At 44.6% G+C, this 15129-nt stretch overlaps 1 protein-coding gene across 3 annotated transcripts in view; it reads right to left on the bottom strand.

Moving 5' to 3' along the window:
• Positions 1-14636, bottom strand: part of LOC121573747 (neurofibromin) — a 75433-nt gene extending 60797 nt beyond the window's left edge. For all 3 annotated transcript variants that reach the window (XM_041885960.2, XM_041885959.2, XM_041885958.2), the window contains exons 1-10: positions 14424-14636; positions 5233-5376; positions 5037-5120; positions 3478-3668; positions 2085-2191; positions 1869-1936; positions 1342-1417; positions 1088-1245; positions 765-938; positions 37-165 (exon numbers count right to left, since the gene is read on the bottom strand). In XM_041885960.2, the coding sequence (XP_041741894.1) occupies positions 37-165; positions 765-938; positions 1088-1245; positions 1342-1417; positions 1869-1936; positions 2085-2191; positions 3478-3668; positions 5037-5120; positions 5233-5376; positions 14424-14483 (1191 nt within the window). In that variant the 5' untranslated portion in view covers positions 14484-14636. The remainder of the gene's footprint in view (positions 1-36; positions 166-764; positions 939-1087; positions 1246-1341; positions 1418-1868; positions 1937-2084; positions 2192-3477; positions 3669-5036; positions 5121-5232; positions 5377-14423) is intronic.
• Positions 14637-15129: the final 493 nt, after the last annotated feature.

Raw genomic sequence — 15129 nt, forward strand, 5'->3', positions numbered from 1 at the left:
AGCTAATGGGGATCCTTAATGAATACAAATAAATACCTTAAAGTGTTGGTTGTTGTGGGGATTGATGCGGAAACAGGAGACAAAGCAGTCGATCATGAGGTCCACGTCTGCGTTCTGGCTTCCCGCCCCTCTGGAGAAAGGCTTGGCTGGGTTGAAGAGCAGGGCCTGACAGGAAAAGGGAGAAACAAGGTCCATAGCATCAGCTGTGACTGGTTACCACTGGTGACTAATACTGGATACTACGTTTATAATTGGTTACCACTGGTGACTAATACTGGATACTACGTTTATAATTGGTTACCACTGGTGACTAATACTGGATACTACGTTTATAATTGGTTACCACTGGTGACTAATACTGGATACTACGTTTATAATTGGTTACCACTGGTGACTAATACTGGATACTACGTTTATAATTGGTTACCACTGGTGACTAATACTGGATACTACGTTTATAATTGGTTACCACTGGTGACTAATACTGGATACTACGTTTATAATTGGTTACCACTGGTGACTAATACTGGATACTACGTTTATAATTGGTTACCACTGGTGACTAATACTGGATACTACGTTTATAATTGGTTACCACTGGTGACTAATACTGGATACTACGTTTATAATTGGTTACCACTGGTGACTAATACTGGATACTATGTTTATAATTGGTTACCACTGGTGACTAATACTGGATACTACGTTTATAATACTGTCCCATAACACTGATGATCAGAGGACCATCTGTGGCTGATACTCACCTTGAGGTCCACTACGATGGACTGCACCAGGAGGAAGATGACAGAGTGGTCCTCCCAGTTGATGTAGGTGGAGGCCTTGCAAAGTTTGACACAGGCGATGGCAGCACTCTCAGTCAGCTGTTTACTGCCCCCGTGGCCGGCCAGGGCCTTCCGCAGGTTCTCCAGGAACAGTTTCTGTTAGGGACAGAGAAGAGTACTGTAACAGTACTGTATGAGAGAAGCGTAGTCTACTGTGAGACATGAGTACTGTAAGACATGGCTGATTAGAACCCTAGTGTGTGCGCCGTGCGCCCTGTGTGTGCTGCGTGTGTGTTGTGTCTGACCTTGTTGACCTTGGTGTCCTCTACAGTCTCTCTGGAGATGTCCTGTGTGATGTTAGGACAGAGGATGAGGAGGATGATCTGCAGGGGCCACACGGCTGCCTTCCTCTTGGCACTCTCAGCAAAACTGTCCACCAGGTCAAACAGCTTCTCGGCACAGTCTGGGAGAGACACAACCAAGCAACAACACAGTCAATAACACATAGACATATGATTCATCACTGAGTGGAACATTATAACTGTAACTGCATTCTCACCAGCCATGTCTGTCTGTGGCCTCTGGTATAGCATGGTGAACTCATCAGGGTAGTTCTCCACCCAGTTCCAGAAGGCCTGAGAGGGGAGAGAAGGGGGTCACATCACCTGCCTGGGAAGCACTGTACCTATCCTCAACTCGCAAAGAAGACTATCAACAACACACCAACTTGCAACGATGTTTCCCATCCTGATACTAATGTCAAGCTCAGATTAGGTGAGATAAAAACAGTTTACATGTAAAACTTCATAAAACTGTTAAGGTGTTTACACATCCTCTCAGTGGAGCCACACTCCAGCTTCAAGACTGGGGCTTCTGGCGAGCCACAGACGGTCAGTGTAAACACCAGTGCCCTGACTCCACTGAAGTGTATCCAGATGCCTGAGCAGCTCCACAGAAAGTCAACAGACACTGCACTAGAGCAGGAGGAGCAGGGCTACAGGAGATGAGGACAAGAGACCACTAGGTGGAGACAGTGAGTCTGTAGATAGATGTGTGAGACAGACAGAGACAGAGAGAGCGACTCACCTTCTCTAAGCTGTTGATGACACTTAGCTGGGCAGGCTTCTTGAGGGCTTTGAATTTAAACACCGTCTCTGCAGGAGAAGATGACAACCAATAGTGAGTCCACGCTGAACCTCAACAATGGTGCACAACATCTTTAGCTCTATCAAATGGATAACTACAAATGTGACGGCTGTAGTCCTAAATAAAGCAATGTGACTGATAAGAATATGCAAATACCTTGGAGCAGTTTCTTTAGCTTGGCACAGTCCACATTAATGTACTGTATGAGCTCAATGTCATGGACATCCACTGTGTCCTCTGAACACAAGGTGAGCTCCTGCAACCTGAGGGGAAACACAGCAAAGATGGATATTTAATAAAGATTATTATTTTAATCTCCTCGAATATTCACATTCAATAGAATCACATCATCATTACGAAACTGTAGAGAAGTAGCAATGGAGCATCATCCTACATACACTAATCAAATGGTAAGCATAGGTGGGCGGCAGGTAGCTTAGTGGGTAAGAGCGTTGTGCCAGTAACCGAAAGGTCGCTGGTTCTAATCCCCGAGCCGACTAGGTGAAAAATCTGTCGATGTGCCCTTAAGCAAGGCACTTAACCCTAATTGCTCATGTAAGTCGCTCTGGATAAGAGCGTCTGCTAAATGACGTAAATGTAAATGTCTCATTTGACTACCGGTAATAACTTTAGTTAAAACCCAAATTAAAATCAGGTGGTTTGGTGAGTAAGGGTTAGGGTTAGACTACTAGAACTTCCAATAATAAGGGTGAAGTAGCAAAGTAGGGATAAGATAGTGATTGGCCATCGCGTGGAACTGACATCAAATAGGCTAGTTTGAATGAATGGGCAATGCTTTCAAGGTAAAAGCTGAGGAGAGAAAGAAAGCGAGAGAGGCGACACTGGGGAGTGGTTAAGGTCAACTCTCTCTCTCCAGCTTAACATCACATAACCAACTCCTCATGATTTAATAACCAGCCACTTCATCAGTCTGGGCCTGCCAGTCATGGACCAATAAGACCACAGCACAGCTGGGTTAACAAGTGCAGACTGCGACTCACAGAAACGATAGATACACGAGTGGAGCAGCACTCTTCTCTTCTGCCTCAGAACCAAGTAGTACACCAGTGCAAGGAGAAGGAAGACAAAATATGTGCTTTCTGAGCTTCAACAAATAATTCATATACCCTAGTGGTTAATGGTAACAGCAGATGTTTTCTCCCCACTCCAAACCACTCAGCTCTGACACACACACGCCCGCGCACACACACACGCATGTGAGTATGCTTCCATGTCTTGTGCATGTCCAGGTCCTTCTGGGGCTTGGTCTCACAGTGGAACATTACTCCATCAGACAAATACACTCTTTATGAAGGCTGCTGACAGAGACTTTCTCCCTCTATTTATTTCCTCTATCTATCTTAGGTAGATAATAGCTCCAGCTTCTCTTTTCCTCCTCGCTCTCACTGAAGCCCAAAGGCCTGAACTGGTGTACACTTAACGGTAACCCATCCTCTATGTTCAGCCTGAGGTCTACTACTGTGGCCTGTCGCTTCTCAGAGCAGGTTGGGCTGAGGGGAGAGTTATGGGTGTTTATGATTAATGTCACCTGGTGGAGATGCGGCTGAACACGGCATTGAAGTTGTTGCAGCTGAGGGAGAAGAGGACCCCGGAGGCGGAGCTACGTAACTCGGCGGCATGCTGGTGGCCCTCACGGTACGTGTGGATGAAGTGACAGATCTCTGGCAGCAGCTGTTTCACCAGCATGGTCTCGTCCAGACGCATACAGTCCTTCTGTTGCTGAGGGAAGGGAAGAGAGACCAGGAAGGGAGGGATTAGAGGAAAGGTTAGAGGTCAAACATGAGAAAACCTTTCATTGGTGTCCTCACTGCACGATTAACCCAGAGAGGAGAGAATAGACCACTGATAGATTGGGATGAGGATTAAAACCCTCCCACACAGAGAGAACGGTCAGTCAGGCTCCAGTCATAAGGCAGGCATCCCTGAAATCACAAATTCCCTCTCATACATGAAGATATAAAACATACTAGGTCTAAAACATCCGTACCAATAGGTAAGATATCACAAATCGGTAGGCTACAACTTCACATCACATATTTTAGATACAGTGCATTCTGATGTCTCTCACAGCCTTGAAACAATGCTGTAAATCTAGCTGAGATAACAGCTCTGGACAGAGCTATCCAGACTAATGATTCTACCTGCTGGGTTTGGACCTGCTGCACTGCAGGCCTGGGACCTGTCATTACCCCACAACACTGTGGGGGACTGGGGACAGAGAGAGCTCTACTGCAGGCCTGGGACCTGTCATTACCCCTGGACACTGTAGGGGGAATGGGGAAAGAGAGGGCTCTACTTGAGGACAGTGGTGGATCATTAAGGGAAATATTTAATTGAAAATAGAAGGATTTTCTGATTACTAGTAAGGGTGTAATATGTCATGATTTTAAATTAACTTCCAGGGACATGGGCTACTGAAAGAGGACATCAACAAGGCAAAAATAGTTAGCAAAAAGCATTCAGATTTCAAGAACAAGGAGGACTTGAAGAACCTACTAACAGCTGTCCTCCATCCGGAAACTTGGGGCAATTCCATTGGAGGCTGAGAATGCAAAGTCAAGATGAGCAAGCACCTGGAAAAGCAATATTCAGTGAGCAGTGAGCACATCTTTACTAAGGAGGGGAGAGGAAGGAAAAGAACCAGGAGACTACTGGCTACTAACATAATTCCCCAAGGCTGAGAGAAAGAGACAGGACTCAAACACACAGTTCACGTGTGGGGAGGGGAAAGGCTCAGATCCAGTCCAGCACAAAGGCCACTGTCCCCACTGAGGCAAAACATCTCAACCACATCCTATTGTGTTATGCTGATATCTAATGGAGATCTGTAAAAACCATAATGCTGTATTAGGAGAGCATGCAGGGAGACAAGGAAACAAACCAGGAAAGACACAGAGGGAGGAAAGGAGAATGAAGAGAGAGAGAGAGAGAGAGAGAGAGAGAGAGAGAGAGAGAGAGAGAGAGAGAGAGAGAGAGAGAGAGAGAGAGAGAGAGAGAGAGAGTCGGAGATATAACAGCGACATGCATCCATAATTTCCTTATTTGTATTTTTATGGGGAACGTCTAAGAGAAAAAAAGGATCCTCACCCCAGCAAGGCACTTCTCCAGTGTGTCCAGGATGATGAGCTGAGAGAGATAGAGGTTCTTCTCCGCAGCCTCCCCAAATATTCGCTAGGGGAGAAAGAGGAGCAGGAGACATGGTTGAGACTTCTCCAACACTGTTCCCGGCTCTATAGGCTTCAACTGACATTGCGCACACACACACACACACACACACACTCACCATGTTGTTCACATTCTTCAGTATGTTTGTGAGGCCACTGATGACCAATGAGAACTTGTACTTGGAGATGTTGATCAGACATTCCTTGTTGTGCTCCGTGCTGACTTTGGTGTGAGTGTTCTGTTGGCCCACTTTGACTGGAAGCTGCAGAGGGGGAAAGTGAGAGAGTTAGGATTATAAAGTTTATAAATTGTTGGTGTTGTTACATTCATCTAAGTTAGTAACTTTGCTTCATGTCCAATACACATAACCCTAACATACTGTCAAGAGCCTCGAGTACAGGAATAGCCTTCTGAATACAATTCCTGTCAATAAGCCATCACTATGTTTTCAAGGGGATAGCCTATTCCTGGTCTGCGTGATTGAATAACAACACATTTGGTTAGCAGCGCTCCTTGAGCAGTGGTCTCACAGTCCCTTTCTCTAGAGACCAACATGTCTGCCTCTTGTGAAGCTTCATCTGTCATCCTGAACAGGGGATGTACTGTACAGTAGGCTACACTACATTCAGTGGATGTGTCTGTGAGAGCCTGGCTGGCTGGGCCCTCCTTTGCCTCTGACTCCAGCTCAGACCGGATGACGGTGCATCAGCTGGTCTGTGGCCCCAGGCTGACCCAGCCTTGCCTCCGCTCCATCTAGCCTAATAACAGCAAATCACAGCTCCATGTGACACCCAAACACCATTAAAAAACGCAAACACTAGAAGCAACCCGACTCCCCCACTTCTTGGAAGAATTTTCCATTTGGTGAGGGACAGCAGTACAGAGGCATGGGCTATTACAGAGCTAGCAGGACAAGACACTCCCCTCCCTCATCAGACCAGACAGCAGAAGAGACTAAAGGGATATAGAGGAGTGTAGAGCACTGGGGAAGCCTGGATGGTGGCCCCTCCCTGAGCATATAGTCCTACACAAACAGGGCTGAGCCGAGATGGGCTGAGCTCATAGACACATGCTATGGGCTATGCTCCATGCATTATGCTCCGCCTCTACCTTTTGGGCCACAGTTGCACACCTGCGGCAGTCTGCTGCTCGTCCACATACACACACGTGCGCTTCAGTTTACAAGTAGAACTACAAATGCAAACAAACTTACTTAGTCTGCAAGGTGCAGAGGAAGTCAAACTTGACAGTTTTGTATAGCCTATGGCTTCTTATAAGTAAGCTAAACAAATAAAAAAGTATGGAGATTTTTTTGGTTGACACACTCCCAGTCCCAACCATCCGGTAGGTACCTCCCCCTACAGCAGGCGCATGACCTAACACCCAGATCCCCAGCACAGGCCAAGGAGGGGCTGCTCCTCTCCTGGATTAGAGGCATGTGTGTGAGGGGATGGAAATGAGAGTCCTGAGACTGACATTTACATTTACATCATTTAGCAGACGCTCTTATCCAGAGCGACTTACAGTTAGTGCATACATTATTCTTTTTATTTATTTTCATACTGGCCCCCCGTGGAAATCGAACCCACAACCCTGGCGTTGCAAACACCATGCTCTACCAACTGAGCTACCTCCCTGCCGGCCATTCCCTCCCCTACCCTGGACGACGCTGGGCCAATTGTGCGCCGCCCCATTGGTCTCCCGGTTGCGGCCGGCTACAGCAGAGCCTGGATTCAAACCAGGATCTCTAGTGGCACAGCTAGCACTGCGATGCAGTGCCTTAGACCACTGCGCCACTCGGGAGGTTAGACTTGAGCATCTTCCCTGCAAACACACACAGAGACACCCGCACGGGCACACACATACACGCTTGTTGACATCCATATTCAGGCCAGGCAAACAGACACAGGGCCACTTTGTTTCACTGGCACAGTCTTCAATTCCTCTAAGGTCAATCCCTTTCCTTATGAGTGCTTTGGCACTAGCCAACACGGCACTGCACATAAAGAGGGGAGAGAGGAAGAGTACACTTCTCTTGTCGACGTAACGCCAGAAGACACACAAACGCCTAAGTAATGACGTTTTTGCTGAGTGCCAACATAGAAACACTACTTAGGCAAGCACAGAAAAAAAACTAGAGGGTGGGATTGTTGTGAATCATGGAGATATTTATGAGCTAACATCCAAGATTCCATCTAAAAGAACCATGGCTCTTCTTCACTTGGCTGAGCTTCTCTTTCTAGGTCAGGGCTTGTAAGCAGCATCAGGGATCAACATCACATTTTCAATGAAAAGGTCATAAAGATTTCCTCCTCTTTTCCTTAGAAGCTTTGGTTTCACAAGCTCAAGCACAATACATTCAAGCACTAGTTTAAGACACCGTTAGCTAATAATAAATGATAGGGCTTAATGTTGTTTACACAATGGGGAAAATACTGGAATCCTATTCAAATGCACTACATTATCCTTGGATGTGGCACGACCGAAGTAGCCCACCTTTCATTGGATTTTGAAAAGGATAGTCTGAATGAACTCTAGTGAGGGTTGGATTATTTGTAGGGTAATAATCTCTAATGCTCTGCTTTGACCTCAATGGGTCAAGCTCGAGGAATATATAGCCGAGCCTATAATGTCACAGAGGTTGAGCTGCTAATCTCAAGGCTGATTCTGACTAAAGCAGTCTCAATCCCACCAGAAGCCAACATACACAATCCTTCTTAATGAGTACAAAGCACTATCAATAGGCTTAACAGTCAAAAGGCTTTCAATTAAGCCTAATCTCCATTAGAACTTCATCAAAGTGCAATTTTACATTTACATTTAAGTCATTTAGCAGACGCTCTTATCCAGAGCGACTTACAAATTGCAATGAGCCACACCCAGCCACTTGGCCTTCCAAGCCAGAACAGTTAGCTAACGGATAGGGGGGCACAACTTCAACTGAATATCTGTTACAAGGGACAGGTAGGCCTATCGGCTTGGAATAGTCCTAACCCTGGAAGATGGAGAAAGGTTACTGTGGAACCGGGACATTGGACTAGGAACGACTACGCTACCACTGGAACTTTCAAAACTATAATAGAGGATCTCAGAAACCAAGTGTTGTGATACAGTCTCAATAACCTAGACATCTGGCCTGTTGCATACGGTCTAGCCTCCTCATGTCATGTACTGTATGAATATGTCACTGATGTGGTTACCAACCCCCTTAGATGGAACTGATAAGATGCCCCCTCTCCAAATACTACCGCTGCACCATCGAGAGATCGTCCTGACCGGTTACATCACAGCCTGGTACGGGAATTGCTCCGTCCATGACTGCAAGGCCCTCCAGGAGGTGGTGAAGACCGCCCAGTACATCACTGGGACCGTGCTCCCACCCATCCAGGACATCTACTCAAAACGGTGCTGAGGAAGGCATGCAGCGTCAAGGACCCCACACACGAGCTGTTCTCTCCATTACTGTCGGGCAGACGGTATCGGAGCATAAGGTCTGATACCAACAGGCTCAAAGACAGTTTAAATCTACAAGCCATAAGACTAATGAACACTTGAACTGGACTGACCACCTGCTCTGATTCTCCGCACATTAGCACACATGCAGTCACTCATGACACACACACACACACACACACACACACACACACACACACACACACACACACACACACACACATATACACCGAGTCTACAAATCATTAAGAACACCATCCCCCTTTTGCCCTCAGAACAGCCTCAATTCGTCGGGGCATGGACTCTAGAAGGTGTCGAAAGCGTTCCTCAGGGATACTGACCCATGTTGACTCCAATGCTTACCAGTTGTGTCAAGTTGGCTGGATGTCCTTTGTGTGGTGGACCATTCTTGATACACACAGGAAACTGTTGAGCGTGAAAAACCCAGCAGCGTTGCAGTTCTTGACACAAACCGGTGCGCCTGGCACCTACTACCATACCCCATTCAAAAGGCACTTAAATATTTTGTCTTGCCCATGCACCCTCTGAATGGCAAACATACACAATCCATGTCTCAAGGCTTAAAAATCATTCTTTAACCTTTCTCCTCTCCTTCATCTACAACAACACATCTGCCACGCTAATCCTCAACACTGGGACCCCTCAGGGGTGCGTGCTTAGTTCCCTCCTGTACACCCACGACTGCGTGGCCAAACACGATTCCAACACCATCATTAAGTTTGCAGATGACACAACAGTGGTAGGCCCGATCACCAACAACGATGAGACAGCCTATAGGGAGGAGGTTAGAGACCTGGCAGTGTGGTGCCAGGACAACAATCTCTCCCTCAATGTGAGTAAGACAAAGGAGCTGATCGTGGACTACAGGAAAAGGCGGGCCGAACAGACCCCTATTAACATTGACGGGGCTGTAGTGGAGCGGGTCGAGAGTTTCAGGTTCCTTGGTGTCCACATGACCAACAAACTATCATGGTCCAAACACACCAAGACAGTCGTGAAGAGGGCACGACAACACCTTTTCCCCCTCAGGAGACTGAAAAGAAATGGCATGGGTCTCCAGATTCTCAAAAAGTTATACATCTGCACCATCAAGAGCATCCTGACCGGTTGCATCACCGCCTGGTATGGCAACTGCTCGGCATCTGACCGTAAGGTGCTACAGAGGGTAGTGCGTACTGCCCAGTACATCACTGGGGCCAAGCTTCCTGCCATCCAGGACCTATATACTAGGCGGTGTCAGAGGAAGGCCCAAAAAATTGTCAAAGACTCCAGTCACCCAAGTCATAGACTGTTCTCTCTGCTACTGCACAGCAAGCAGTACCGGAGTGCCAAGTATAGGACCAAAAGACTCCTTAACAGCTTCTACCCCCAAACCATAAGACTGCTGAACAATTAATAAAATGGCCACCCGGACTGTGGGGGGGGGGCTCCAGGACCGAGTTTCCCTTTGCTATATTACTCAAATGTAAATGTAAGTAGGGCCTAACCTAGGGCTCTCCAACCCTGTTCCTGGAGAGCTACTTTCCTGTAGGTTTTCGCTCCAACCCTAATCTAGTGCACATTATTCTAATAATTAGCTGGTTCATAAACTGAATCAGGTTAGTTACAACTGGGGCTGGAGCAAAAACTTACATGAGGGTAGCTCTCCAGGAATAGGTTTGGAGAGCCCTAGCCTAACCACCTCCCCAAAACAAGCCACAGTAGTCTAAACAGCCACAATGACTAATCTCTCATCTCCACTGAGCTATTGGGTAAACATTTAAGAATGGGCTTGTTTTACACTTAAGAGATAGTTGATAGAAAATAAATGTGTAAACAAATCGTGTTAACAGTGTATGTCAATATGCCCACAAATCATCTTTCCTCTTGCAACAATGAACAGACCCCCCAAAAAATGTTTCCTGGTTCGGTAATCCTGTAATTTGATAGGATTCATTAGCCTTTATTTATTTTTACATATAAAATATGGAATTTACCATTCCATAGGTTCATCATGTAGGCATAATATCTAGGCCTATACTGCAACATACTACAAACTTTACTGATCATAATCACACAGACTGAGCCTATAAATTCGATTACATCAATTGCATGAAAAAAGCAACACATGCAAGGGCGACACAATGAAATCACTGCTTTGCTTACAAGTAAGCCTACTACTGTACAACCATAGTCCATACTGATACTGCATCAGATAGGCTAGGGGCAATTACAAGGTAACAGATTTACGTTTGACTCCGTTTTTATTCACTTTAAAATGTATGCCAAACAAAAACCATTGATTTCAAAGTTTAACAAACCATACAGATCTATGCACAAGGACTACTTTGAACAATTTCCACTGAAAAATTTACAAAAACTAATTAAGTGGAAGAACTGTGCAGATGCAAACTTTGGTAACGGAATTACGGTAAAATCTCCTTCAGGTTGTTTGCAACCACATTTTCAAAAAATTCTTAAATGTCTACGCCGAATTAAGATTCAAAGATGTCTGCAGAAAGAATGGGGTGTGAGCTATGAGATGGCACCTTGAGTTTGAAAAATAATTTGTTTTAGTTATTGAACTAGGCTACATTAAGTGAAGTGGATTTACACCCGGTAACGGAATTATGGTAACGGTATTACATTATGGGTCCCTGATCTGTACTACACAGAAATTCATATTAATGAATATGAATGTCATTCTCCTTATGTTTCACAAGTGTGGACATCTCACAGCGCAGCACAGCAGAACACAGTAGAGTTCAGTACAGTAAAGTAGAGTATAGTTCAGTACAGTACAATATACTGTACTACACTTTTCTTTACTGTATTGTACTACTGTATTGTACTGTACTCTACTGTAATGTGCTGTATTGTGCTATCCAAACTTGTGAAAGATACGTCTATAATAGGTTGAGATTTGGTGCAGTCTGGTCTGTCTGTGGACATTAAAGGACATGTTTTACATGTTCTACTTCATACTCATCATCTCCAGCACCACCCCAACATCAACATGTGAAAATGGCGCGTTTCTATGTTTTGCAGTAAGAGGAAGAGAAGTGTTTCCAATGAAATCGGTTTGCATTGTGCGATTTTAACCAATTATGAGTAGGCATTGCCTACTAATTGGTTGATGATGTCATTGGAAACACTTATCTTCCTCTATCATTTTTACAAAACATAGAAATGTGCCATTTTCACATATGTTGATGTTGGGGTGGTGTTGGAGATTATGAATATGAAGTTGATTAAAACAATTTTTTCCCCTTTAACATCAAGGCCAGGGTGGACTGACCAAACTACTTTTCAACGTCCCGGGACGTCCGGTGTCGGTCGGTGCTCAGTGGGTGAGGATGCTGGTTACAGTAAATGAAAAGACAGGGGGTTTATGGTGTAGGTGTCAGTAACAGCTGAGAAACACTAACTGGAGAGTGAGAGAGAGACAGAGAGAGAGGGATGGGTTGTCCAGATTCTGTTTGAACACTCAACACTCTTGGTTTGACCACCAGCCAACAGAAAGACAAAGAAAACAGTTATGAGCTAAACATAACAGTATGCAAGTGGAAGGGAGGACAGTAGCAGTTGACCTAACTGTGGTTTGTGACTATTATGATTTCCCATTGTAGCCAATTCAGTTGCAGTAATACCGTTACTGATTTTTGGTAATTCCATTAACAATTTGGTAACGGAATTACACATTCTAATCACTTAATAATTCATAAACAAAACTGATATCAGTAAAAACACTATAACTAATTGGTAGGTCTACCTTTACTTGTTACTTCTGTGAACTTTCATTATCCTCCATCCTTATGAGGAAGAGAAATTAGAAAATATCTTAAAGATGTGTGTTTTTGGTAATGGAATTACAAGGCACAAGGCAATATTTCTTAAACTTCCAGCGAGTAAACAATTTCTCCAAAACGATATATAGGCTGTTTTTATTAGTTGGCAGGGGTCTTTACGTCAACATTATTGTGTTTTTATGTATTTCTGATGCCTTTTAAGACTTTTTCTGGTAGATGTTTTCTAAGCCTTTACTAATGACTAATTATGGGAAATGGTTGAAAAATGGATCTATGCCTTCATTTCCCAAACATGTACTCTTAGCTTTCATTTGACACCCAATTTGGTATGCTCCTATCAACTTCACATGTTGGTGCTCATGATGGGTCCTTTTCGATGGAAATGCCCCAAGCCCTCCTTTGATGTACGACAAGGATGAAGACATTTGTGAAATTGTGCTTGTCAATGACATCAGTGAGGGGATCAGAGCAGGTCAATAAACTCATGCAGAAACAAGATTCGATCACCCATGTTTTCCAATGCAATGAATGGAGCAGAAACAAGATTCGATCACCCATGTTTTCCAATGCAATGAATGGATGAGACCTGATTGTCAATCTGCATAGATAAATCCACACACACTGTAAACAAACTTGGCGCAGCTCAAATAACACAGGATATGACTAGCTACGCTGAACAAAAATATAAACGCAACATGTAGTGTTGGTCCCATGTTTCATGAGCTGAAATACAAATTCCCAGAAATGTTCCATACGCAAAAAAAGCTTATTTCAAAAAAAAAAATCCCCACACATTTGTTTACATCGCTGTTAGTAAGCATTTCTCCTTTGCCAAGATAATCCATCCACCTGGCAGGTGTGGCATATCAAGAAGCTGATTAAACTGCATTATCATTACACAGGTGCACCTTATGCTGGGGACAATAAAAGGCCACTTTAAAATATGCAGTTTTGTCACACAACACAATGCCACTGATGTCTCAAGTTCTGAGGGAGCTCGTAATTGGCATGCTGACTGCAGGAATGTCCACCAGAGCTGTTGCCAGAGAATTGAATGTTCATTTCTCTACCATAAGCTGCATCCAACGCCATTTTAGAGAATTTGGCAATACATCCATCCAGCCTCACAACCACAGACCACATGTAACCACGTCAGCCAGGACCTCCACATCTGGTTTCTTCACCTGTGGGATGGGGGGATGGCTGAGGAGTATTTCTGTCTGTAAAAAGCCCTTTTGTGGGAAGAAACTCATTCTGATTGGCTGGGCCTGGCTCCCCAGTGGGTGGGCCCGGTCAAGTAGGTGGGCCTATGCCGTCCAAGGCCCTCACATGGCTGCACCCCTGCCTAGTCATGTGAAATCCATAGATTAGGGCCTAATGAATTTATTTCAATTGACTGATTTCCTTATATGAACTGTAACTCAGTAAAATCTTTGAAATTGTTGCATGTTGCGTCTATTTTTGTTTAGTAATAGTTAGCTACTGTAATAGCTAAGTGGCTATAAAGAAACAATGCTTTGTAGTCCAAGGTTAGGCTACTAGCTAATGGAAATGACATTAACACACTAATTACTGGACAATTGCTACGGGTTGCAGTGGCTAGCTAGTTAGCGCAGTGTTATTGGCAGAAGCTGAATACATTACAGTAACAATCACGCAAACTAGCAGCCCAATTCAACATCGAGCTAGTTCCTCCTTCTTGACAGTAAGAGGCGTGTACTGTCGATTCCTTTGTTTATATATTGAGGCCACATCCTCGTGGTTTCATCCAAATGGGTTTTAAATGCTATTTCAAATGTTAGGGACAGATTTGTCCATGTGTTATTTCGTCCTCTCTCTGTCGCTGTCACTTGCTCTCCTGTGTGATGATGCGGTTCTGCAGGAGTGGTATTGAGCAGGATAACTATACATTCTAGATCGGCTCAAAACACACCACTCATGACAGTGCAGCTTTCTTTAAATGATCCCGTCACTAAACCCACGACCTCCATGATGTTACTGGGAAAAAAGCAGAGGCACAATTTCTGATACGATGTGTTATTCTTACCTGCTCGTCGAATCTACTAATTACGGCCTGAACCCATTCCACGGGTTTATGCGCCGCCATGGCCGGCCGGGTGCGAGCCGCGATGGGCCACTTGAATTCTCCGTATAAATAATGATTCCTTTGCTGTTTGCGACCAGTTAATCCTCAAATTCCGATGTTGATGGGGTTATTTTTCTTTCTTTAATCAGACACACCACAATGTCCCCATGACAGAACCGGAAGTTTCAATCCTCCTTCTCAATGAACGGTCGTCTTTAGTTACCACAGCCACAAAGTCATAATTATGGATAAACCCCGCCTATGTCTACAAAAAAAAATCTTTGAATCTGGTTTTAAACCTAAGCCTAACCTTAACCACACGGCTAACCTTATGCTTAACCTTAACCTTACATTAAGACCAAAAAGCGAATTTTTGTTTTCATGAATTGCTACGATATAGCCATTTTGACTTTGTGCCTGTGGTAACTAGTGACAACCTCAATGAAGCTGGCACTGGTGCTGTTTTGAGGAGCAGCTACTGCGCGTGCGTTGCAAGAATCTTTGCGGCGTCCAGTATGAATACAAAAAACGGGGCATTGGACCAATGCCGTGTGTTTTCATCAATGACAGGCTTTAGATAACAAACTGGTGATGTCACACTGCCTTCGGATTTTAGAGACAGAAGAAACAGAACCATAAACATTTTGCAGTTACATGAAAACAAAAT

The sequence above is a fragment of the Coregonus clupeaformis genome, chromosome 9 (assembly GCF_020615455.1).
Source record: "Coregonus clupeaformis isolate EN_2021a chromosome 9, ASM2061545v1, whole genome shotgun sequence".
NCBI classification, from domain to species: domain Eukaryota; kingdom Metazoa; phylum Chordata; class Actinopteri; order Salmoniformes; family Salmonidae; genus Coregonus; species Coregonus clupeaformis.